The 25,574-nt window shown below is 39.4% G+C and overlaps 1 protein-coding gene and 1 long non-coding RNA gene across 3 annotated transcripts in view; both read right to left on the bottom strand.

The window, feature by feature from the left end:
* The window catches only part of LOC136881092 (sphingosine-1-phosphate phosphatase 2), a 68,554-nt gene extending 45,792 nt beyond the window's left edge, over positions 1-22,762 (bottom strand). The window contains exons 1-3 of one of the 2 annotated variants that reach the window (XM_067153713.2): positions 21,865-22,762; positions 16,385-16,548; positions 5,277-5,366 (exon numbers count right to left, since the gene is read on the bottom strand). In XM_067153713.2, the coding sequence (XP_067009814.2) occupies positions 5,277-5,366; positions 16,385-16,548; positions 21,865-22,339 (729 nt within the window). In that variant the 5' untranslated portion in view covers positions 22,340-22,762. The remainder of the gene's footprint in view (positions 1-5,276; positions 5,367-16,384; positions 16,549-21,864) is intronic. The other variant, XM_067153714.2, reaches the window with a different exon arrangement.
* Positions 8,028-10,334, bottom strand: LOC136881093 (uncharacterized). Its single transcript, XR_010860982.2, has 3 exons — positions 9,443-10,334; positions 9,173-9,356; positions 8,028-8,989 (listed from the first exon to the last, which is right to left on the bottom strand). It is a non-coding gene; the product is annotated as an uncharacterized lncRNA (long non-coding RNA).
* Positions 22,763-25,574: the final 2,812 nt, after the last annotated feature.

The raw sequence follows: 25,574 nt of genomic DNA, 5'->3' as shown, positions 1-25,574 counted from the left end.
GGTCCAGTGGCCTATATATACACGCCAGGTGGGCGGCACTATGAATCAGGTGACGAAGGAGTGTTCATTCTTCCCAAATTTTAAATTGTTATATTTCGATAACCACTGGATGGATTTACTTGAAATTAGCAGGGTATTACTTCCACAATGTTAGCTGTAATTTAGCGTTGGTCTCATTTTAATCGGTCTAGGCATTAAAAAGTTAATTAAATAGTCTAGAAACGTCTGTAGGGGAAGTAAGCTGCAAGCGGCGGTGACGTCACTTGACCTTGCCCGACTTGCTCGTGAAGTGTGGTATGTACTAGAACATTCTTTCACACAGCTGTTCACGTATCGGAATGGAAATGTATACTGAAAATAAAGTTTTTAATTTATATGTGCCAAGACCTAGGCCTTCCTGGTACATCATCAACGCCAAACCACGAGAAAATGGGTTAACAGAATTTAATGAAAGTCGGTATAAAGAGTCGGGGAATAAGAAACTACGGTCTAAGTTATAAACAATTTTATTTGCCCTTTATGAAATTGTAGTTTATGGTAAGGTGCCAAAAATTTAATTTTTAAATACCTATTTTATTCGTCCTATCGAAAAGTACTACATAACAAAAGTTTTAGAGAATACAATTTCCGACCATTTATGTTTAATCAATTTTACCGTACCGACTATGATAAGAGTGGTATTTCAGAGTCGGAAGAAAACTAAATGTGAAGGCCTACAATATTGAAAGCGCATAACATTGATCAATAATAACATTACATTGACCATTGTCTGTGGTGATGTTCTTTGTCTCTTATGCTGCCGGTCAACTCCGATACATGGGATTACTGTTGCATACCGAGTATAACAGCCTGACTGAATATTGGCGGGAAATAGCTGGGGAGATAGAAAACTTTCTTCTTTAGCATGTCATTCTTCTGGTTCATATATTTTCTGATACCGTACTGGTGGTACGCAACTCACTGGTTCATCATAGTATTCCAGCGTCCGACTCATTGGCTGAATGGTTAACGTACTGGCCTTCGGTTCAGAGAGTCCCGGGTTCGATTCCTGGCCGGGTCGGGGATTTTAACCTTCATTGGTTAATTCCAATGGCCCAGGGGCTGGGTGTTTGTGCTGTCCCCAACATCCCTGCAACTCACACACCACACATAACACTGTCCTCCACCACAATAACACGCAGTTCCCTTCACTGACGAGACTGCACTGACAGACTGTACTCGCCACATGGGTCAGACTGCTCTCCTCTCTGGCCTTGGTCCAGTGGCCTATATATACACGCCAGGTGGGCGGCACTATGAATCAGGTGACGAAGGAGTGTTCATTCTTCCCAAATTTTAAATTGTTATATTTCGATAACTACTGGAGGGTTTGCCTTACAAGGGCTGTACTCTGCTAGAAATAGCCACACAAAATTATTATTATTATTATTATTATTATTATTATTATTATTATTATTATTATTATTATTATTATTATTATTATTATTATTATAGTATTTCAGCTATTCGATCCCTACTCTGACGTGCTGTTTTGAATGAGCAGTGTGCACTCTTAAGGCAGAGGCTCATTTAGTAGTAGTAGTAGTAGTAGTAGTAGTAGTAGTAGTAGTAGTAGTAGTAGTAGTAGTAGTACCTGGTCTAGAATTACAATTTAGGCATATTCCAAATTATAGCAACACAATTCACTAAATAACTCAGAATTCAACCCTGAAAAGAGCCGTTTGTTAAAAAGAGCTTCTTCCTCTTCACTTTTATTAAATTCTACATTCATTTTATTTAAAATTAGCAGTGAAGAGGAGTGGAGAGGGGGTTTCTCCTCTGGCTTGGAGGAAAAAATGATTAATGAATGACAGATAAAATGAAATGACATTGGAGTGTTGCTGGAATGAAATATGACAGGGAAAGCCAGAGTACAAAAACAGCTAAGTGCATTAATTATGCATTTTATGCATTATCTGAAACTTTTACCACAACTGTGACTATTTCTTCTTCACCTTTCAGTGTCAAATCCACTACGTTTTAGCGACTTTTTTTTTACAATTTCTATAAACTATTTGATATATTGCGCAACTCGTGCTTTTGGCTGATGACGATCCTGATAATGAGTCAAAACTAGTACCTAATAAATGTTTCTTCTGTAAAGTAACCCACTTTACTTGAATTTGTATTGCACTGTCATAATCATTATGGGCCACCTTTCCATTCATATCATTCATCAGAAGAGTAGGGGGAGTATAATTTGTTTGCTATTGTTTAAATGTCCTGTAATAGTCTCTTGTTTTATGGCAATTGAAAGCTTCATCAATAGATTTTAAGGTTTCCTTATGATAAATTTTGACAATTTATAAGTTCCACATTTTGAGCTAAATTAATTATTTCTTTTGTACAACTGCCTGTCACAACACTGGACTGATTTGTTATTTTTATTTCTTACATAAAAATGTGAGAAGGGGCAAATATATTTATCATGTATTTCAGTTTTTGTTTCCTCATTTGTTTTAAATCATGTAAGAAATTTAAATTTCTTTCAAATTCATGTCTAACTTTGCTAAATAATCATAAGTAGACTATTTAAAAGAATAAATGTGGTCGGTAAAGATAATCCATTCTCTAGAGTCCCAATTACGAACATTTTGACTTTGTGTTATAAAGTTTGAATACATTAGGGTAAACGGAGAGGTGTACTGCAGCTTTGGCAGTCTAATGTCTTGATCGTCTTCCAGTCTCTTTCAATGACTTTGCCATCTAATTTGAATCCTGTCTTATAGTTTATCAGGGTTCCTATCTTGCTTTTGTTCAGAGATTCAAGACACTGAGATGCCACTGTAAAAATGAGAGGGAAAATAAAGAGTTTTTTCCTACTCTTGAAAACAAGTGTGTTCTATCTAGGCATGCCAGTGCTCCCTTGTAGCAGCAGTATGAGGGACTGTAATATTGTTATGCATGTTTACCAGAAGAAACATGGAAGTTTCAAATCTAACATACAAAGATTTTAGCAGTAAATAAGGGAACCCGAGTAATGCTGGGGAACTGTGTCCAATATTGTATTGTATTGAAAAGGTGGCAATTGGCAAAACTAAAGGAATTGTATCACAAGTAAATCTTCAATACGGACAAGGAAAATGAAGTTTTATAACCTGCAATTGTGTCCAATGTATTAAAATGTAATGTGCATGCCACAAACTTTGGCAACACAGCCCAATACACATACCTACAGCACAATTTAGGACTTGAGCTTTTCTAGTTACAAACTGAACAGTTCATATGACAGATTTTAAAATTGCCAATGTGGGATACTTTTTACATTATACAGTACCTACACATTACATCACACCTTGTGATATAGGTATTCCTAAGTTTGACAGTTAAAGAGCCTTTATATGAATTTAAACTAAATGAAAATGAAAATCCACAGCTTGTTTCCAGTCATTAGACCGGGTCAGGACTGGAATGAATGAAGCCTCCATCCAGGGGCGAAGATAGGAATTGTGCCCGCTGCCGAAGCCTGTCGCACTCCTCTAGGGCAATGATTAATGAATGACAGATGAAATGAAATGATATTGGAGAGGGTTGCTGGAATGAAAAAATTAAATGGCGTATGGCTTTTAGTGCCGGGAGTGTCTGAGGACAGGTTTGGCTCGCCAGATGCAGGTCTTGTGATTTGATGCCTGTAGGCGTCCTGTGCGTCGTGATGAGGATTAAATGATTATTAAGACGACACATACACTCAGCCCCCGTGCGAGCAAAATTAACCAATTATGGTTAAAATTCCCGACCCTGCCGGGAATCGAACCCGGGACCCCTGTGACCAAAGGCCAGCATGCTAACCATTTACCATGGAGCCGAACGCTAGAATGAAATATGACAGGGAAAACCTGAGTACCTGGAGAAAAACCTGTCCTGCCGCCGCTTTGTCCAGCACAAATCTCACATGGAGTGACCAGGAGTTGAACCACGGAACCCAGTGGTGTGAGGCTGGTGTGCTGCCACCTGAGCCACGGAGGCTCATGAATTTAAACAAATAATTTAAATAACTTATTAGTTACAATTCTCCAGGTATAAAACATTAATATTTATCTGCTTTAATGCCTGTTTTAATAAAGCATATACTTTGGGAGTTTATACATATTTATCACTAGACTTCGCATTTTCAACAAGTTTTATTTTTCCATTTTCAGAATTTAAAAATTGCTTGAACTCGACATAAATTGTAATCGACTTACCAATAATTATTCTCACTCACACATTGAAGACATTGAAAATTCTTTCTTAAGAAGTGTTAGAATGGGGTGTAGGAAAAAATAAAAAAATATTTCTCCAACTGAGCAGCTCAGTACTTCAAAGAAAATATCAGCCCCTATTTTAGATTTTTTTCCCCTCACAAAAATCTTCATCTACATTTTTTTTTCAGTGATACATTTATTTAAAGCTAGGTATTCTTCACATAAGAATTCTTATTTTTATAGAAAAAAATTTGGAACTCAGTCGCAGCTTGAAGATGGTGTTTGTGATTATTGTTTTAAAAGGAAGTACAACTGGGTAACCATCCTCTATTAACACTTAACAGAGGAAAAAAAATGTAAGGGGTCAGACACTTTGCAAAATGAAGGAATTGGCCAAAGAAAGACAAGGGCAACAAAGGGCGAGAAAATGAAAGACTTTGCAGGCCTTGATGCTCTAATACCACCAGGGTCGGGAAAGAAAAGGCAGGTCGGATAGGAGAGATGAAAGTAAGGAGCCTGGCACACGTAAGTGGAAGCAATACCAGGTTCCAGCTAAAGGCCCCGTGGTCGCCAACCTATGCTGTCAGGTTCAGAGCCCTTGGGGCCCCTTTTAGTCACCTTTCAAGACAGGCAGGGGATAATGTGGGTGTTATTCTACCACCCCAACCCACAGTTTGAGAGAGATTCCGACTATTCACAACGGAGTGTGACAATGTGGCAAAATTCAAATGCACATTGTTGCGTAAATAACATTTATGCTAAAATATTAATAACTATGAAAAAAGTTACCAAGTTACAAGGGATGACAAAGATAGTAAAGTGGTGTTAATTTTCTAAATGCAGGAATTTTTGTGCCTTTCCGAAGTTCGAAGAGGGCCGTGTGAATTTTAACTGGAAAGCCGATCATGTCCCAGCAAGTCTGACAACCCAGGTACAAGAAAAGATTCCTTGAGATGTGATAGGATGGAATGTGAAAATATCACTAAGTGGGTAGTTTCACAAGAGGGTGAAATATTGTAATACGTAACATGATCCAAACATTATTTATCTTACCAATACAGAGTGCATCCCAAGATATAATCGACTAATGCATATTACAGAACACCATCCGATGGCGAACAAAACTCCCAGGAAAACAGGATACTGAGAACAAAGAACAAGAACAAATAAATGAGAATGAATTTCACAATTAAACCAGCAAAAAATGTTAGGGTATTATAAACACATATGTAACATCTGTGATACATTCCTAGCGATGGGTCATGAAGTGCATCGAGTCTGTGCTGTTACTGGGTTGTTACTTTACTTATGATAACGACATTTACAATAAGATACAAAAGTTGAAAAGTAGAAAAGAGGCTGGAACTGATAAGATTTCTGGGGATATACTAAAGACCATGGGTTGGGATATAGTACCATATCTGAAGTACTTATTTGATTACTGTTTGCATGAAGGAACTATACCAAATGAATGGTGAGTTGCTATACCAGCCCCTGCATATAAAGGAAAGGGTGACAGACATAAGGCTGAAAATTACAGGCCAGTCAGTTTGACATGCACTGCATGTAAGCTTTGGGAAAGCATTCTTTCTGATTATATTAGACATGTTTGCAAAATAAATCACTGGTGCGATAGAAGGCATTTCGGGTTTAGGAAAGGTTATTCCACTGAAGCTCAACTTGTAGGATTCCAGCAAGATATAGCAGATATATCTTGGATTCAGGAAGTCAAATGGACTGTATTGCGATTGACCTGTCTAAGGCATTTGATAGGGTGGATCATGGGAGACTACTGGCAAAAATGAGTGCAATTGGACTAGACAAAAGAGTGACTGAATGGGTTGCTATATTTCTAGAAAATAGAAATCAGAGAATTATAGTAGGTGAAGCTTTATCTGACCCTGTAATAATTAAGAGGGGAATTCCTCAAGGCAGTATTATTGGACCTTTATGTTTTCTTATATATATCAATGATAAGAGAAAAGAAGTTGAATCAGAGATAAGGCTTTTTGGGGATGATGTTATTCTGTATAGAGTAATAAATAAGTTACTAGATTGTGAGCAACTGCAAAATTACCTCGATAATGTTGTGAGATCGACAGCAGGCAATGGTATGATAAACGAGGTTAAAAGTCAGATTGTGAGTTTCACAAATAGGAACAGTCCTGTCAGTTTTAATTACTGTGTTGATGGAGTGAAAGTTCCTTTACATCCTTACTACAACCCCTACATACCCTCATAACCATGTGCAGAGATCTGCACCGTTTATTTACAATCCCATTTATGTGATTACCCCAAATGAAGATTTTTCCTTATATTAACACCTAAGTCTCTCATAGTGCATTGGCACTGCCAGTGGCTCCAAGTAGCCTACGCAGTGGCCTCCACGGTATGCACTAGCCATGCATCTTGGTTGATGTGCTATTTACCAACTGATGAGCCCAACTTAGCACACTGGGGTGAAATGCTGGCAACCAGGAATAAGTTAGCTGGAAAATTTATAATGTCCAATAATGGACCATTTATATTGGTATTATAAATTTACTCATTCGGGACAAATATTTCAGGTTCCCAATGGGAATTAACATCTATATCATAAGTGGTATATTCTGAGCTGTCAGTGGAGAGATGGTGTGGAATGACATTAGTAGACGAATAAGTTTGAGTGGTGTCTTTAACAGTAGAAAATATCACAATATGAAGATAAAGTTGGAATTCAAGAGGACAAACAGGAAATATTCATTTATAGGACAAGGAGTTAGGGATTGGAATAACTTACCAAGGGAGATGTTGAATAAATTTTCAATTTCTTTGAAATCATTTAAGAAGACAACAAATAGGGAATCTACCACCTGGGCAACTGCCCTAAATGCAGATTGGTAGTGACTGATTAATGTTACTAGCGTAATTATGGCAGATCCACGCCAATCTATTGACTCCCACTGCTCACAGAAATGATGCCAGGCGTTCTTTTTTCCCGCCCTGAATGCAGATCCGCTTATTTGTCGTAACACCTAACACGCGTTTTTTTCTATTTCCGCAGCTTTAGCTACAATAGTATTTAAGGTAGACGGAGCAATCTCCAATTTCTTAGCAATTTCAACTTGTTTCATGTTGCCACTTTCCTTCACTACACTCAAAATACATAATGCTTGTTCTCTTTCTTTCACTCATGTTCACTACTCACAAATCTCACGATGCTAATCACAACTCGGTCACACCTGAAGCACAGAACACCAAGAGTACTGTATGCTTGAAAATAGCTTCCAGGTCACCAAACATGCACGTACAGAGGTATGATTTCCAAGAAAAGTACAGTGCGAGTTATAAGTTTTTGATTAGAATTTTTCTTGTGATTCTGAAGACTAAAACCATCGTAAATCGTATGAACGAAGCATTCTGCTTGCAAGGACTGAAGATATAAGGGTAAAAATCGTATAAGTGAAAGACGTATAAATGAAATAACTCGCCATATATGTCTGGTATAGGATTTTGTCGGGACCGCTGAAAAAAGCCTGTATAAGTGTACAAAACGTATAAGAGTGAAACATATAAAATAAGTTTTACTGTAATTTGGTTCTCACCACATCAAGACCATGTGTATCAACACATCAAATAACAATTTTAAGACTTTAGTAATTAGCTTGCCAGAATATGTTTCATTTTAAATTTTAATGAGTCATGCACTATTTTCCCATAAATTTTAATTCCATTGTTCTTTTTAATAACTGAGTGTAAATGGTTTAGTACTGATGGTATTAGCTGAAGATTTCCTCTAAGTGGATGAAACATGTACTGGTATTTGCTGTCAGGTAATAACTTTTATCTGAATAAATAGTACATTGATCACAGAAGATGGAAAGATAACTGAGGAAATTGGAAAAAGAATACAAGGAGCAAACAGCTACTACCAGAATGTAAGGGGTATTTTGTGAAACCAAGATGTCCCAAATAAAGTATTAAATTCAACATATTATGAACCCATACTAACCTAGGTAGCTGGATCGTGGACTACAACAACACAAGAAGAGTAGAATACGGCAGCAGAGATGAAATTCCTAAGAGGTATCGAGGGCAGGACCAGAAAGGATAGAATTAGAAATGAATAAATAAGGAAAAGGACAGGAATCTTGAAACTGCAAGACAGGATAGAAACAAGAAAGCTAAAGTGGTATGGGCATATGATGAGAATGGGAGAAGAGAGTGTGCCAAAAAAAGTTTTTTCAGAGAAGTTAGAGACCACGAGGAAGATCCTGAAGGAGATAGACAGATTCAGTGTGGGAGTGCATAGAGAAGAGGGGAGGAAAAGCAGAAGATGCACTTAAAAAAGGAGAAGAGTGGTGGAGAGACAGGCAGCGATGAAAGTCCTTGATTCACAACCCGACCCGGGAAGCTGGAAACGGGAAATGATGATACAGTATATCAAATTGGTGGATCTTTTACATTTGTATTTGTACATGTTTAGTGACTTCAGCAGTCTCTGTGGCTCAGGCGGTCAGCCTCTCACCGCTGGGTTCCGTGGTTCAAATTCCGGTCACTCCATGCGAGATTTGTGCTGGACAAAGCGGAGGCGGGACAGGTTTTTCTCCGGGCACTCCAGTTTTCCCTGTCATCTTTCATTCCAGCAATGCTCTCCATTATCATTTCATTTGTCAGTCATTAATCATTGACCCAGAGGATTGCGACAGGCCTCAGCAGCTGGCACAATTCCTATCCTCGCCGCAAGATGGCGGCTTCATTCATTCCATCCCTGACCCGGTCAATGACTGGAAAAAAAGTTGTAGGTTTTCATTTTAGTGACTTCAATATGAACCAAAATCAGACTCTTAATATGTTATAGTGCTACCCAGGCACTTGAATTTCTCCACAGATTTAAGAGGTTCACACCATCAGTGTTCATATCTAATGGCAAGTACACTGCAGGGTCTATCTCACATGCCATTACTTACGTTTCTTTTACACTTGATTTAGAGTCCAAATCTGGTGCAAGATTCGTGAAACCTCTTCACACTGTTCTGAAGTCCTTCCCTCATATCTGCGACAATGACCACATCATTAGCAAATATCAACCCATTTACAGTTGGAACCTGCTCAGGGTCTTCGCAAGTTGAAGACGCCTCCATCATACCAATACTGGAAGAGGACACCCATCATTTTTCAGTACATCATTTATCACAGCCCTGAAGTAAATGGAAAACAATATTAGAGCAAGAACACACCTTGTTTCATTTCACAACTGATTTCAAACCCTTTTGAAAGCATACTACTGACGCAGATTTCACTGCATCTCTTCGCGGAGGCTCTTGACCAATGGGAATGTTGGAGGACTGCCAATCTTGTGAAGCACCATCCAAAGAGCATCACGAGGTACATGATCGGAAGCCTTCTCGAAGTCCACAAAGCAGATGTACTGATGACGTTAATGCTCCAGGGTTTTCTCACCAATCAACATATTTTTGCCCAACAAAGAAACATTTAAATCACTCAAATGATCTGTAATATCGCTAAAAAGGGCAAGGTCAGAAACACAGTGCATGCATTTTTACATTGTCACAGCCACAGCAAGAAAGAGACAGCAGTGAGGGTCAGCCGTGGGCACACATGGGCCTGAGTCAGGGCTCCCAAGCCCCCAAATGCTGAGTTGGAATGGCCTGTCTATGACCATTTCAAATTTTTATTCAACCTCAGACGGAAACATTCAAGCAGATTTAGGAATTCAGGAACATGAGTATAAAAACGTTAAGCTGTCTGGTCTCTCTAATCTCTGTATTGATATACTGATAGGACATGATACTATGAGACAGCATTCCAAAACTGATCTGGCCTTTAGGGGATCAAAACCCCCATTGTCTATATGTAGCCCAGCACATACTGTTGTAAAACCTCCACGCCTTTTCAGTAATTTACAACCAAACTGCAAGCCTACTGCCACAAAATCTTGACATTTCTTCCAACGAGACTTTGCATCCATTAACAGTGAGATTGATAGATTACCAAACGAAGGCATTGTAAAACCAACCCCTTGGCTTGGATGAGAAACAGTGACAAAAAGAGAATGGTACTGAAACAAACAAACAAACAAACAAACAAACAAACAAACAAACAAACAAACAAACAAACAAACAAACAAACATCAAATACAAATTCAGGAAGATATGAAGGAATTCACAGAATATGAAGCTGCAGGATGTCTATATCAAAATATATTCAAAATAATATATTTCAAAGTGATTAATGGATTTGCTGGTTTCCAGAGAATTATAGATAAAATCATATTAGATGAGTATCTTTAAGGGATATTCAGATGCTTTGATATCATCATGATGGACATGATCAGTCTGAACACAACATAAATTTGGATAAATTTCTTGATGTGGCCAAAAGATAGGGATAACCAACATTTCTCTCAGGATTCAATCATGCTACATAGACCACCTTCTGAGTAACAAGACAATTTGACCTAGAACTTCCAGTGCCCTGAGATACAACAACTTTAAAATGAGGTGTTTGAATGTTCACCCACTATTCCAAATGGATTCCCAAATTCTCAGACAATTTTTTTTTTTTTTTGCTAGTGGCTTTACGTCGCACCAACACAGATAGGCCTTATGGCGACGATGGGATAGGAAAGGCCTAGGAAATGGAAGGAAGCGGCCGTGGCCTTAATTAAGGTACAGCCCCAGCATTTGCCTGGTGTGAAAATGGGAAAACAGGGAAAACCATCTTCAGGGCTGCCGACAGTGGGATTCGAACCCACTATCTCCCAGATGCAGGCTCACAGCAGCTAACCGCACGGTCAACTTGCCCGGTTCAGGAAAAATTAAGAACCTCGACTAAGTGAAAATCATTCCCCATGCAGCCAATGAAATAACAAATACGGAAAATCTGAAACGTGAAATTGCAGAATCTCTCCTATGCAAAATAACTCCCGTACTATCATTTTGAAATCTCTTATCTCCTGAGAAAGCAGAATATTGTTGCTGATGCATTATCTAGGATGTGTGGAGTTATCAACTCTAATTTGAAATTCATCAAACGCTGTGTCATCCGGGAAACATCAGAATACCCCATTGGGTAAAGTCTAAAAATCTCTGATTTTCCTTGGAAGACGTTAAAAGGATGACTGTGTCCTACCCGACCTGCACAGAGATTAAACCCAGATCTTTGAAGACCAAACCTGGTATCTTATTAAAGCCACTGTGCCATTTGAACATCCCAGCTTACATTTCAAAGGACCACTGCCAACAAATACAGGAAACCCCCCCTCCGCCCTTCTAAATGTAGACGATGAGTTCGCTTGTTTCCCTTTTGTTTTCCTTGCCTAGACGTATGTCCATTTATGTCTGATAAATAATCTTTTTAGGTTAGAATATTGTGTATTGATTAGGTGGTTGCTCTCTGTGTATTTTTTCTCAAGTTATATAGCCAATATGGATTAATATGCACATGATTTACTTGTAATTGTAGGTACTAGTCTGTCAACAAACATTTACAAGACAATAATAATAATAATAATAATAATAATAATAATAATAATAATAATAATAATAATAATAATAATAATAATAATAATAATATCTTTGGAAGAAAAAGTCAATAATAACCACCTGGATTCAAGATATCAAAAAAGAGAAAGAGAAATTTTCAGGAAGAAAGTTTTAAAGATGGGTGGATCCCAAGGGAGGGAGGCAAAGAAAACCAGCACAAAGTGGCCTGAAGAAAGAAAAAAGAAACATAGTGAAAAAATGAAGGAATATTGGAAGAAAAGGAAGGAACAACAACAAAGGATGAAGAATTGAAATTGGAACGTGGTCTTTAGTAGGTCCTAATATAATAATAATAATAATAATAATAATAATAATAATAATAATAATAATAATAATAATAATAATAATAATAATAATCGCCCGTGTGGGGATTTACCGGTGACCTCCATCGGGCGCGTCCCATTGGAATTGGGGAAGCTCGCTGGCTCTGCCGCCAGCAGAGTCGGAGGGTAGTAGGGAAATAAAATACCACCGTGAAAAAAAAAAACTGGTCCCTTGCCAGGGTTACGGTGAAGACTGGTAAATGACCAGAAGCCAGAAAACATCTTGAGGCAACCTCTAGGGCTAACAACCCTAGTTGTAAAAGGATGGGTACCCGAACAAAGCAAAGTCAAGTCAAAAAGCCTGGTGGAATAGTAGCTGCGAATCAGTCCTCCAAGAAAGACTCAATGCGTGGAAACAGTACTACTCTACGAAATCAGAAAATGATTGGGAAACCTACAAAACCCAACGTGCCCAAGCAGCTAGGGTGTTCAGAACTGAGAAACGTAAATACGAAAAATCTCTCATTGAAAAGATAGAACAAAACTTTAGGAAGAATGAAAGCAGAGTACTACGGAGCCTTCAAACGCAAACTCACTGGCTATAAACCACCATCTCTATGCTTTGAGCGAAAGGACGGCACACTGGCGACGTCAAATGAAGAAAATTGCAGCATTCTGGCAGATTACTTCAAGACTTTACTTAATTGCTCTAAACCGCAAAGCGCCATTGAGACCAAGGAACCCTTACTCAGGTACCCAGATTCCAGACCACCCGACAGAGATGAAATCAAGCGCCACATTGCCCGTCTCAAAAACAACAAAGCGCCGGGGGAAGACTCAGTAGTAGCAGAACTATGGAAATATGCCCCAGAGGAATCACTTGATATCTTGCAAAAGCAAATAGAAGAAATTTGGAACAAGGAGACCCTACCCGAAGATTGGAAAATAGCTTTGATCCATCCATTACACAAAAAAGGCAGCATGAAGAACATCAACAACTACAGAGGAATATCTTTGCTACCCGTGGCTTACAAAATTCTATCACTTGCCATCCTGGAGCGTTTGGAAGCACAAGTCAAACATCAAATAGGTTAATACCAAGAAGGGTTCAGAAAAGGTCGCTCAACAGCTGAACAGATCCAAAATCTCAAAACGATCATCAGATATTGTACACTAAGGTCCAAGCAGTATGTGTCTGTCTTTGTGGACTTTAAGAAAGCGTACGACTCCATTGACTGGGAAGTCCTGCTAAACATCTTAAATGAATTTGGAGTTGATTTGAAACTGCTGGCATTAATTAGAGCCACCCTGACCGATACAAAATCCAAGGAGAAGTTCCACGGATGTCTCTCGCATTCCTTTGACATCAAAACAGGAGTCCGACAAGGTGATGGGCTATCCCCGATACTCTTCAACAGTGTTCTTGAAAAGATCATCAGAACCTGGCGGGTGAGATTACAGGAAACCAACTACAGTCCACTGAGAATAGGAACCAAATCCAAGGGGATCGCAACAGATTGCTTAGCATTTGCCAATGATATTGCTGTTCTTTCAAAAGACATAGAAACCGCTAGAGCTCAAGTTGAAATTTTAAAGGAAATTGCCGAACAAACTGGTTTGCAGATATCGTTTGAGAAAACAGAAGTAATGACTAACATCAAAGAGGCTCCACAAAAACTCCATACAAAATACGGGGACATCACCCGAGTAGACAAATTCAAATACCTGGGTGAGATCATCATGAAAAATGGACTGGACAAAGAAGCACTTCAGGAGCGAGTACGCAAACTGGAAATAGCCTACCAAACATCCCGCACAATCTACAACAAAAAATGCCTTTCCCAAAACACCAAAATACGTCACTATGAAACAGTTCTGAAGCCAGTAGTTCTATATGCAGCCGAAACCCTGTCTCTAAATGCCAACAAAGGACTCCTTGAAGAACTGGAGAAAAGAGAACGCAAAATTGTGAGAGGACTCTTGGGATCAAAGTACAGAAATGGAATCCATCAAAAGAGATCCAACAAGGAAGTCTACAGCAAAATAGAGAAAATTACCAATACAATCAGAAAAAGACTGGCACGATTTTACGGTCATCTGAAAAGAATGGACGGAAGAAAGTTAACTAAAGAAATCTTTCACTTTTTTGATTCAAACCCCAAAACCACAATTCCCTGGTTTAGAAATACCAAAGAAGACCTGCAAATGCTACATATCTCAGCTGAAGACGCCCTTAACAGAGATCTCTTCCGCAAGAAAATATTGACGAACGGGCTAAACCGAGACGAGCAACCGAAGAGAAGACACGGTGCCGCTTGGACAGAGGAGCGTAAGCAGGCCCACTCATAAAGAATGAGGGAAATTTGGGCTCTAAAGAAGCCAAGTTCAGTGTCAAATGCAACAAGACTTCACGTGGTCCTTGATGGCCCCAGCGAATTATATATATAATAATAATCGTACCAGGAGATACACTTCAACTCCACACATTTAAAAGAAGCACCTTAAGGAACGCTATCTCTCATACAAATCTTGAAACAGCTAGTGCATGAAGTTGGGACATTAATTGGAAGATGTCACTCATAAATAACAGTATTGTGTTATTTTAAAGTTTCCTAACCTGACTGGATTTATTTATTTTGTTTTCGTGTACAGCAAGAAGTTTGAACTTTTCTCCACAGATGTCCTTACAAAAACTGTGGTCATGCACTCTGGTGCACAGTGGAAGAACTAGTGATTTAAAGAAGTTTTGTATTCTTATATTTTCTCAACTAAATTAACTTTCATTTATTTTGATGTTCAAAGGTCTGCAACACTTCCTTCTCGTTCCGCCAGCTTTGACTCTGGCCAAAGGGAAATTTTCTGTAATTATTTTTCAGCCAATAATAGGCTTCTTGTAACTTTTAAACTATCCAATAAAAATGAGAGGGTGTGTCCAGATTTAGTCCAGAGACTTCTTAAACCATTCCCTCGGGTATATAAGCTGTGGTTTTTTCAAGCTACCTTGTCTTATTGATCGTCGAAGTATTGAGTGTGTGTTAAGACAGAGGCGGGGTGCCTCATCCTTCAGCAGGCAGAACATCAGCCCAGGTAATGGCCACCAGTTCTCTATCTCTGTAGCTATCCCTGCAAACTTGTCCGAGGGGAACGTTCTGAAGCTTTAACTATGTAACTGTTTGATTTCTAAAATGTAAACTTCTTCCTTTTCATGAAAAATTTCATAAAGTCTTAAATCAGGAATAGAGAGTGCGCTACCCTCTCGAGTTCCCCTTCAATTTATCTTGAGGCGACTACGATTTTGTAACTGTTTATTTTCCTGTAATGCATTAAATTAACCTTTCATTCTAGTCACCTCAGTAGCTTGGGATTAACCTCTGTATCATCGGGCCACGAGCCCAAGTAGGGTTTTATACTTGGTTCTCTAGGAGCGCAAGTGTACGCCACCATACATTTTGAGTTTGGGCCAGTAAATTAACCCGTTCTTTTCCACGAAGGCCCAGTAGTATGGGTACTGGATACCCCTGTATTAACTAGATGGTAAATTGTAGGCTGTGCCTAGAGAGGCCAGAGATTGTAAGGTTTTATGTAAAATTGCCTTGAGTAGGCTGCGAGGAATTGGGAGCGCAGTCTCCTTGTTTGAATTTGGAGAGCTCTTTTCAGGTATTTGTGTAATATTGTGTGGGGCCTTTGGAAGGCTGTATTTGTAACCCTTGAAGCAAAGTGCTCTTGAATTGGGATATTTCTGCCCTTGTCTAAATAACACAACATTGGTGAGGTTGCAAATTTGTAAACTGGGAGCTTGAAGCTCAAAACTTATAAATTCCCTATTTTGGGGTTTTCTGCTCTTGTGTCAAAATTGTGATTGTACCTGACATTTTTTTTTCTTCACCTAGTGAAGGTTTGTTAAGTTTGAAAGTTGAAAAGAAATATAACCTTTATTTTTAAAGTTTTAAGAGAATCTTTGAATTTCGTAGACAGACCCATTCAGCCCGCCACCTTCTTTCACCTTTCTGTGATCCACGAAACCCCGGTGGTAATAATAATAATAATAATAATAATAATAATAATAATAATAATAATAATAATAATAATAATAATAATAATAATAAATGGTTTTATGTTCCACTAACTACTTAAAATAGCTTTTTGAGACAGTGAGGTGCCAGAATTTTGTCCCACAGGAGTTCTCTTACATGCCAGTAAAACTACAGACACAATGCTGGAATATTTGAACATCTTATACCACTGGTCTGAGCCAGGAGTCTGAAGGGCAGTGTTATTCAGCCAAGCACAAGAGGACTGGTTCCTCACGTAAACTAAATCAAGCTCATCAAGGAAACAAAAAAGCACTCACCTGGTACCTATTCATCGTATACAGAATAACTGAGAAAGGAATGGCCACCCCAACCATAGCATGTGTAGAAGGCATGCCATATTCTAATGCCCATTTCTTCTGGAGTCGGACTGCAGGCGGACATGATGGACGGGGCCAGCGCACAATATCTTTGATTCCTTGCCCTGGAAATAATATGACAACTGCTTCAATTCATCTTCCCTAATATAGACATTTGAACAGAAATAACTTACTGTAATACAATAATTATTCTTTTACACTGCATTAAGCACTCTGTGTAGTCACTTCAGACCCTGTATTCCAGCAGCTTTGATCATGTAATGAAAACATGAAATGCACCAATCATGTCAGTCATCACAGTGATCCTATCTTCTTTGACATCACCAGATTTTCTTCTTAGATGTTAGGCCCCTTTAAACAACAAGCATCTATTAAGCTCAATGGACTGGTTATGGTTGATACTGATATATTTGCTACTTATTGATTTTGTGACACTTGATGGTTAATTTTGACAGTTTTCCAACAAATATTGTTGCCTAATGGGCCTGTAAGGTGGAACATGGATATTTTTGGTGTGGTTTTTGTTAGTTTTTGAAAATAGTGGTTTTTTTCTTTTCTCTCAACTCTGAAAATTCATAATTCTTTTCTTTTTAACTTCATGGAACAGAAAGTACTATGGGTAGAAAACATATGACATCATCTCTGAAAGGGATGGATATATTCATCAGCTTGTGAACCATTCTATTGAGTTTCTGCAACCTGATGATCCTGAAATCCATATCCAGAACATGAAACTGCCATGGAAATCACTTAAAACCAATGTTAAATGTTTGAGTCCCTGTAAAATCCAGAGATAGTGTAACTCTGGATAGAAAACACTAGGGAAAATCCCGCTTATTTCATGACATCACACAGGCATATGTGGGATATGGGAAGGCCAGGATACAATCCTAGGACCATCTTTCCAATGCTGATTAATGGGGCGTGCAGTGTTGTGGCTAGCATGGGAGCAAGCAGTGAATTAAAAGTGAGAATAGAGCTGCCGCTGTCTCCAGTCCTTCACTCAGGCAACTTAAGGCTTGCTCAGGGAATATCGCTGTCTGTTGGCAGCCTTGACCTCGCTCTGTGCCACAGGATGTCTTGATGGAGGAAGCGAGTGACTTAAGGCTGTTACAATGATAGTTACCTAGAAAGGAACATACAGTAGGATGAACACAATGACAGATCAGTGTGGAGAAAGGGAGCAAAGTGAAAGAGGAGGCGAGGAAAAACGTGTAAAGAACATCCTGATGTGTGAAGATCATAGTCTTTTACTACCAGTATTCATCTTGTTTTTATCTCAACCCTTTTCCTGTCTTTTTGTGCCTTTATTCTAATCCTATAGATCCCATATCAAGATTGAAGATCTGAGAAGATGGCTGCTCAGTGAATGTAAAAGCTTGCCCTACCTGATGAAGCTTTGGGGGGCTGTTGGGGGCTGAGAAGAAATGGATGAAGAACAACTGGAATGGATATGGACAGCCTATTTATTTGAAGATGGTAGTCCCCGTCGTACGCGATGTGGGAGATGGGCAACGGCATGAAGTAGGGGATTGCCTGTAGGGGTAAAGTACAGTGGAGATCATGTGCCCCGTAACTGCTACGGTAGCTGTGAAGGTCCTACAGGAACCCTGAAAAGTGACTGCTAACGGGGCTCTGGTAAAGGCATAGTTGGCATAGCTGGCCAATAGCGAATTAAGTGTGCTTTTAAGCCTCGGATCGAAGACCTCAAGACAACCACAACAGCTAGGTGTCTACAATGGCTTTCAGACCGAAGCTTCACCACCCACGAAACCCAAATCAAGACTCAACCAGATTGAAACTTTGAATGTTTTAACACTGACAAATAGAACTGAAGAGACAGCTGATATGATGGAAAGGAGGAAATTTCTCATCATGGGAATGAGTGAAATAAAATGTAAGGCAACAGGAATAAGACATCTGCAGCTAGACTATAAACTATACTGGTTTGAAAATAGCTTGGAGTCAAGAAATAGAGTGGGATTTATACTTCATTAAGATATAGATGTTTGTAGCCAGATTGAATTTGTCAGTGATAGAATAATTAAAGTGTCAGTAAATTGGAATGAAGTCCGGCCCCGCGGTGTAGGGGGCAACGTGTCGATTCCCGGCTGGGTCAGGGTTTCTTAATTGTAATGGTTAATATCCCTGGCCTGGGGACTGGGTGTTTGTGATGTCCTCAATCTTCCTTTCCTCACACACAACATTCCACACTACTGCCATTCCAATTATAGTACACGAAACTTTTCTTGAGCCCTGAGCTCCATAGTGCAGAATGGGAACTAGGGCTCAAGAAAAGGTTTGCGTACTATACACGCAGGTTCATACAATATGGTGCCAGTAGGAGCAAAAGATCCACGTGGGTCGACAACCCGAACAAACAACATTTTAAAAAATTGGAATGAAAACAAATATCGCACAATCCAGATCTATGCTCCACAATCTGTTCATCAAGTACTTTAGAATGACTCATTTCCCCAAGCTTCCAAGATCACACTGTACAAAACTTATCTTGTACTTGAAAGTACCGGTAGCAACATTGACTGGGCCTGCAAAGAAATGCCTACAGACCACTGAAATGTGAAGTTCCTTTGTTCGTGTCTCCAAAAGACAGAGAGAGAAGAAAATAAGGAATGAGAATATTTGGTAACAACTTGGATTGGATAAGAGTCTGTGGAAACCTTAAAATTACAGAGATTACGATAGTATGGACATGTGAGAAGGATGGTTTGAAACAGGACGCCAAGAGCATAGCATGAAAGAAGCGATGTTGGTAGAAGGCCCAGAAGGAGACCTTGTAATGGTTGGGAAAAGCAATTTTCAAAGACCTTGCAAAACGTGATGGGAGGTGGTAGGGACGGAAAAACGTACATTTCGGGACCTGACTAACTTCAAAATGGAGTTCTGAACATATGAGAGTAATTTTTAAAGCAATATGATTATTAGCAGTCCTCTACTTCTTCACCGGAGCAACGCGATTTAAACTTGCTGCAAAAAGGACATCAGCTGTGGATGGACACCACGAACTGGAAGAGGCTCGTAAACATCCGTGCCCAGCTTGTTGGAGCGGAGAATTTATGATTATGAGTGGATGAAGATGTGGAGATTGTGCTTGCGCTTTAGGGTTTATATGTTTTCTCTTACTGTTACTCCTCCTTCTGATGCTGAACTTTAACATTGTGTTTATCCTCTGGTATGTTGCTATCTTTCTAAATATGATTTCAAGTGGGGAACTGGATACATTAAGAGTAATAATAATTTAATGTGGACATTGATAGCCTGGTAAGGTAGACCCTTTGACAAGGATTAGCAGCATGTGCTGTGTACAGGAAACTAGACCTACTTGTTATTGTGATGGAGGATAGTGTTATGTGTGGTGTACAAGTTGCAAGGATGTCAGGAACAGCACAACCACCCAGTCCACAGGCCAAGGAAATGGTGCTTGCTGATAGGCGTCTTATGTGACAGCAGGATGCCTATAAAGCCCAAAGGCAAGATATACAAGACTGTTGTTAGACCTGCCCTCACATATGGCTCCGAGTGTTGGATAAGGCAAAAGAAGTTGACTTAGGACCTCGGGCAAAGAAGAAGTCCTAAGTCAACTTAGAGAGATCATATTGTGACAAGATGATCATAACCTTAATTTTTGTTATTATATATTTTAATGTTATAATTATTCCTACAACATTGTCTTTGGCTGGTATGCACATGTTTTAGTTATCACATAATCTGTTTAATTTTTATTTGGCTGAAGATGGCCACTAAGTGGCTGAAACTAGCCCCAAGACTTATGTAATATCACTTACTTGATATATTGTACTGAAAAGGTGGATCCTCTTGTCAATTTATTCTTATAATTACACTTCAATACGGAGCAAAAATGAAATTTATAGCTTATAAGCAACATGGTGGCATACAGCCGGAAAGGTCTTGAAAAGAAACGGCATTCCAGTGGCAGAGACATCCAACCACAGGGCGTACTCTCTACGGATCAGAAAAGTCGACCCTGAGTGATGCTTAGGAGTGTCTATTGTGGGCATGCATACGGCCAGGAAAGAAGAAGGAAAAAAAAAAAAAAAAAAGAAAAAAAAATTAAATCCCTTATCTGACTAGGAGACCCCTGGACCCTCTGAACTGCATGCCACTATACTGACCATTCAGCCAAGGAGCTGGACACATTAAGTTAAGAGCCCAACTTGAGAACTTTATAGAGTGAGGCATATGTCATTTTCTTATTAAAAGCTGACTTTGAAATGTTCTGATTTATGCTTTCATGGCCCAAAATATTGGACACGAATATTATTTTGGGTTTTAGCTGGTGAAACAAGATGAACTGCTGACATAGTGATGAAAGAAGGCATCTTTGCCGGTCTACGGGCTGTACTAATGCCTTCATCATCAATAGAGCAATTATGAAATTCAATTTGAGCCTTTTAGCATTATTACAACAGCTGTAGTTTATTTCTGAAGTGGCAAAGCAAGTTCTCTTTGCAGCAACTAGATGTCTAGCAGTTTGTCTCGTTCCACATAGTGATCGTCATTATCTGAGGAATGACTACTGAATATTACTGCATTAGTCTTACGATCTACATTCATGGTTTCAGGAGACATAGAGATACCAGAATGTTGTTGTGAAGGAGTTCTGTTGCATGCCATAAATTTACTGATATGAAGTTGACATACTTCATCTGGCACGTCAGGCACAGGAGTGCACTAAATCTATGACTTCTTAATTAGGTAGTCAATCAGTCCTTGGTTATATTGGTTCCTTTTGCTCTGAATGATCAACACACATTCCATTCTGAATTTGTTCTATTGTTTTTGCATTTGTAGCATTCACAAATTCTTCTCTATAAATCATCTTGTCGGTAATATGTCACTCATGTGATGACTCTACTCAGTCCACTGACATGCCAGCTGCTCGCCTTGCTGTCATCTATCCACTGCGATAAATCGTATTTTGAATATCTAATACCCAGCATTCATCACAACACTGAATTTGCACCTACTGCTTGACGGTTATACCAAATCTAATTTTGTCACTCTCCATGTTCGAGTTATGTAAAATTACTAGCCTTGCAAAGATGGGCAAACACATATTTTCTATGAAACATGGGAATATATTAATAATCCAACATGATCTTGAAATCTAATGATGTCTTGTAGATTATAACACCAACTATGAATGCCAACACCAAGGCTAGCAATTTTAATCGGTTACATCAATGTGAATTCATAGCAAAGCAAGTTTTATACCATAGAGTAGGCCTACAGGTACATTATACAAATAAATCAGTCAATTACAGGCGCTGTAATGGCTTAAGTTGAACCATAACCCTTGTCTGAGCCCTTACCGATGTGTTATCTAAAATTCCTACGATACAATAATATAATACAGTAATGCAGTTAATTCAACTTACCTACGTACATGATGATTGCCCATACCAACACCACTCTTCTGCCGACAGCTCCATCAATATTCCAAAACCAGAATGGAATGAATGAAGCATAAAATATTTCATCACCAAGTGCAGTTCCCACTATAAATAAATAATACCACATCCAGTTCGTAATAACATAACCTTTAGATTCAGAGTCCGACTCTGAAGAAACGGTTTCAGAGTCTTCGACATTCTTTCGTACAGACCCATTACTCTTCACCGCGTAGGATGATTTATTAGGTGAATTTGATTTTTGAGAAGACGGACGCTGTTTCAACACAATGTCTTCATTTTCATTCTTGAAAGTACTAGTTAACCCTCCATTCTGACACTCGTTACCTTTCGGTACGCTAATTGGATTTAAATAATTATTGGCGATTCTCACTCCATAATATTCCTGTATCCTAGCAACTAAGAGTGGGTCTTTCAAATATTCGATTAATTCCCACATCATTTCTTTTCTTTTCACTGATTAATCGGCTTGTACGCGACGATTATTAAAGCATGATGATGGGCAACGAATGGAGAATGTGTATGAAATCATGATACACGTCAGGCAGTTTACTCCACATTTTTCCGCCCTGGATGTTACGTGGAGAGAACAGACCTTGAAAGTGAGATTAAATCTAGAATAGATTTCGTCATGAGAACACTTCTGCTGATGACAATCAGATCAATGCACCATTAGCAGTAGGCTACGAGCAGGGACAGCGGAGACAGTGTCTGGCCTAACGTAGGCATTATTCACTTTGCATCAAAGTAAATAGGTTATAGTCATCGCCTGTCATGCGGTACTATCACCACAGTAACGGCTGAACTATGACGTAACTGAGAACTTCAGCACAGGTGATTAAAAACACGACATTCAGTCAGGTGATCAGCTGTCACACTGCAAAATATTTAACGAACGACAATCGATAGCGGATATATTTTAACGATCTTCCGGAATTAGTAAGAGCGATTTCCGTAACTTGCACTATATGCATTCCCAAATAGCTCCAATAGTTCATTTTAAAAATTTAAACTCTGGAATTTTGGAAGGAAAAAGGATGAAACATAACGTAGGGATACATTATGCATGCAGCGAATGGAGTAAATACAGCTCTTTTCATTAAAAAATCGATTCAGGGCATAGGACCAGGACCAAGACCAACTACAATATATCAGACCTTAATGCAGCTATCGATATTAGTAGTGATGGGTTGCATTTGGAATCGTGAAGAATCGATTCCTTATGCCTGGGGAATCGGAATCGGGTATCCGATTCCGGAATCGATTCTGAGGAACTAGTAGCACCATCTATGATGCAGATACGTAAACACGTGCAGCGCGAATGTGTTCTGTAATGGGAGGCCTAAGATTCACCGCCATCTAGCACCACACGTGACGTCACGCAAAGTCGAGCATAGCCGACTCCGGGAGGCCTAAGATTCACCGCCATCAGTATTCGTTTGACCGTCGAGCTTTCTGGACTGTTCCGGATCTTGGCGTGGACGTGTGTCGGCCGTGCATCGGTGGTGTTTTGTGTGACAGTCGGTGTGTGTGACGATTTTTAGGCGATGGATGCTGAAAGTGGGGGTGGCGGAACACTCCGTCCACCTAAACTTGTGGTGAAGCGGAAGGAAAAAACAATTAATTCCAACCCTACAAAACCTGATTTAACATCTACTAATAATCTCAGTAGCACTCAACTAACTAACAGTATGGATTTGGCTACTAATACCCCGAGTGACGTTGGTAGCACACAACAACCTAAAAGTATGGATTTGGATACTAATACCCAGGACGAAGTTAAGGAAACCTATTCGCGCGAACATTTTGGCCCTTATTTGGTTATGGTAGAATCTATAGATCAAAAAAATGTGGCGGGGATTCACCCTATGGCTTTAGGGAAATTATTTTATGATAAAAAAATTCCTGGTGTTAAAAAAATTGTTAGAAAAGGGCGCAATCGAATACAAGTTGTTTTTACTCACGCAGCAAACGCCAATGATTTTCTCAATAATCCTCTCTTACAGGAGAAAAAGCTAAAAGCCTATATTCCTACATCCAATGTCTATAGAGTTGGTTTGATAAAGGGAGTTGATAAAGATATAACAGTACCAGAGATACTTGCGCACATTGAGTCCATCTTCCCAGTGGCCAAAGTGCAAAGGCTTAACCGAAAAGTTGTCACAGAAAATGGAATAGAATACCTACCAACCGGCTCTGTGAAACTTACATTTCGGGCACAAAAGTTGCCTAGCCAGGTCAGTCTCTTTAGTGTGGTTCTGGAGGTCCAACCATTTATCTTCAACCCCTTAATCTGTAAGACTTGCCAGCGTTATGGGCATTTAGCAGCTTGTTGTCGTGCGAAATCACCTCGATGTGGACGCTGTGCTATGTCACATCTTACCAATGATTGCCAGCAGGATTGTTTAATATGCCTCCATTGTCAAGGGAATCATCAAGTGGGGTCAAAAGACTGTACGATGCATGAATATCAGGTACATATCAAGAAAATAATGTGTACAGATAACATCACTTTCAAAGAGGCAGCTGAGCAGTTACAACCTGCAACATATGCCCCTGCCTTACACCCTCAACACTTCCCCCCACTTCCGGTACCAACATCCCAATCAGCTATTGATACACCCAGGAAAAGAAAATTTACCTCCATAGTTGCTAGGGAGCCTCGACCTGTTCCGCGACCCGGCTATGATAAAGCTGGTTATCATCGTCTTATTATTGGGCAACATCAGCCATATAGTCATTCGAGTACTTTTACACCAGCGACCCAGAAAGAGAATGCTTTTGTTACTCAAGAGGCCTCAGCCTCACCTCTGCCAGTCCCACCGCCTCAAGTAGGTACAGCATCTACGTCTGTGCCACAACACAAGCAGTTGCAAACAGAAATTATTAACACTATATTGCAGCTTCTTCAACTCCTAGGGCCAAATGATCAGACCTTCCCCGTGGTAAATAAGCTGCGGGAATCTGTAACTAATTTTTTCAAGTTAAATGCTCCGAATACTACAATGGAATAGCAGAAGTATTCTGACAAAACAACATGAACTACGACTACTTATCCAGGAATATGTGCCGCATATTATTTTGTTACAGGAGACTTGGTTTCAACCATCCTCCAACTTTAATCTGAAGGGCTATAAAATTGAAAGGATAGATGGATATGGATGTGATGGAATAGCTACTTTAATAGCAACCAACCTATCTTACAGAGTGATTTCGTTTCAGACTTCTATCCCCAATCTATATGTCCTTGCGATCCAGCTGCTCAATCTAATGGTTGTTAATATTTACTGTCCACCGGACATATATCTTACACGAGCTCAATGGACCACCATACTTCAACAATTTACACCCTATCCACAGATTATTATTGCTGGTGACTTCAATGAGCATCATACTTACTGGGGTTGTGTAGACAACTCATCAAAAGGCAACAATCTCTACCATACAGTAGTTGAACAACAACTCATAATCCTGAATGATGGCTCACCTACCAGGTTAACTGCCCCGGGATCTGCCCCAAGTGCAGTTGATTTATCTTTGTGTTCAATCCCTCTCGCTCATAACATATCATGGACCACCATCAAGGACACGCACCTCAGTGACCATTTCCCTATCCTTATCTCAATTGGTGTCAGCAACTCGCATCCGACTAGAGCGTGCCAAACATATCATTATTA

Source organism: Anabrus simplex, chromosome 9 (genome assembly GCF_040414725.1).
Source record: "Anabrus simplex isolate iqAnaSimp1 chromosome 9, ASM4041472v1, whole genome shotgun sequence".
In the NCBI taxonomy this organism is placed as follows: domain Eukaryota; kingdom Metazoa; phylum Arthropoda; class Insecta; order Orthoptera; family Tettigoniidae; genus Anabrus; species Anabrus simplex.
The sequence above is the reverse complement of the archived record's forward strand: the minus strand, read 5'-3'. Positions and strand labels throughout refer to the sequence as shown.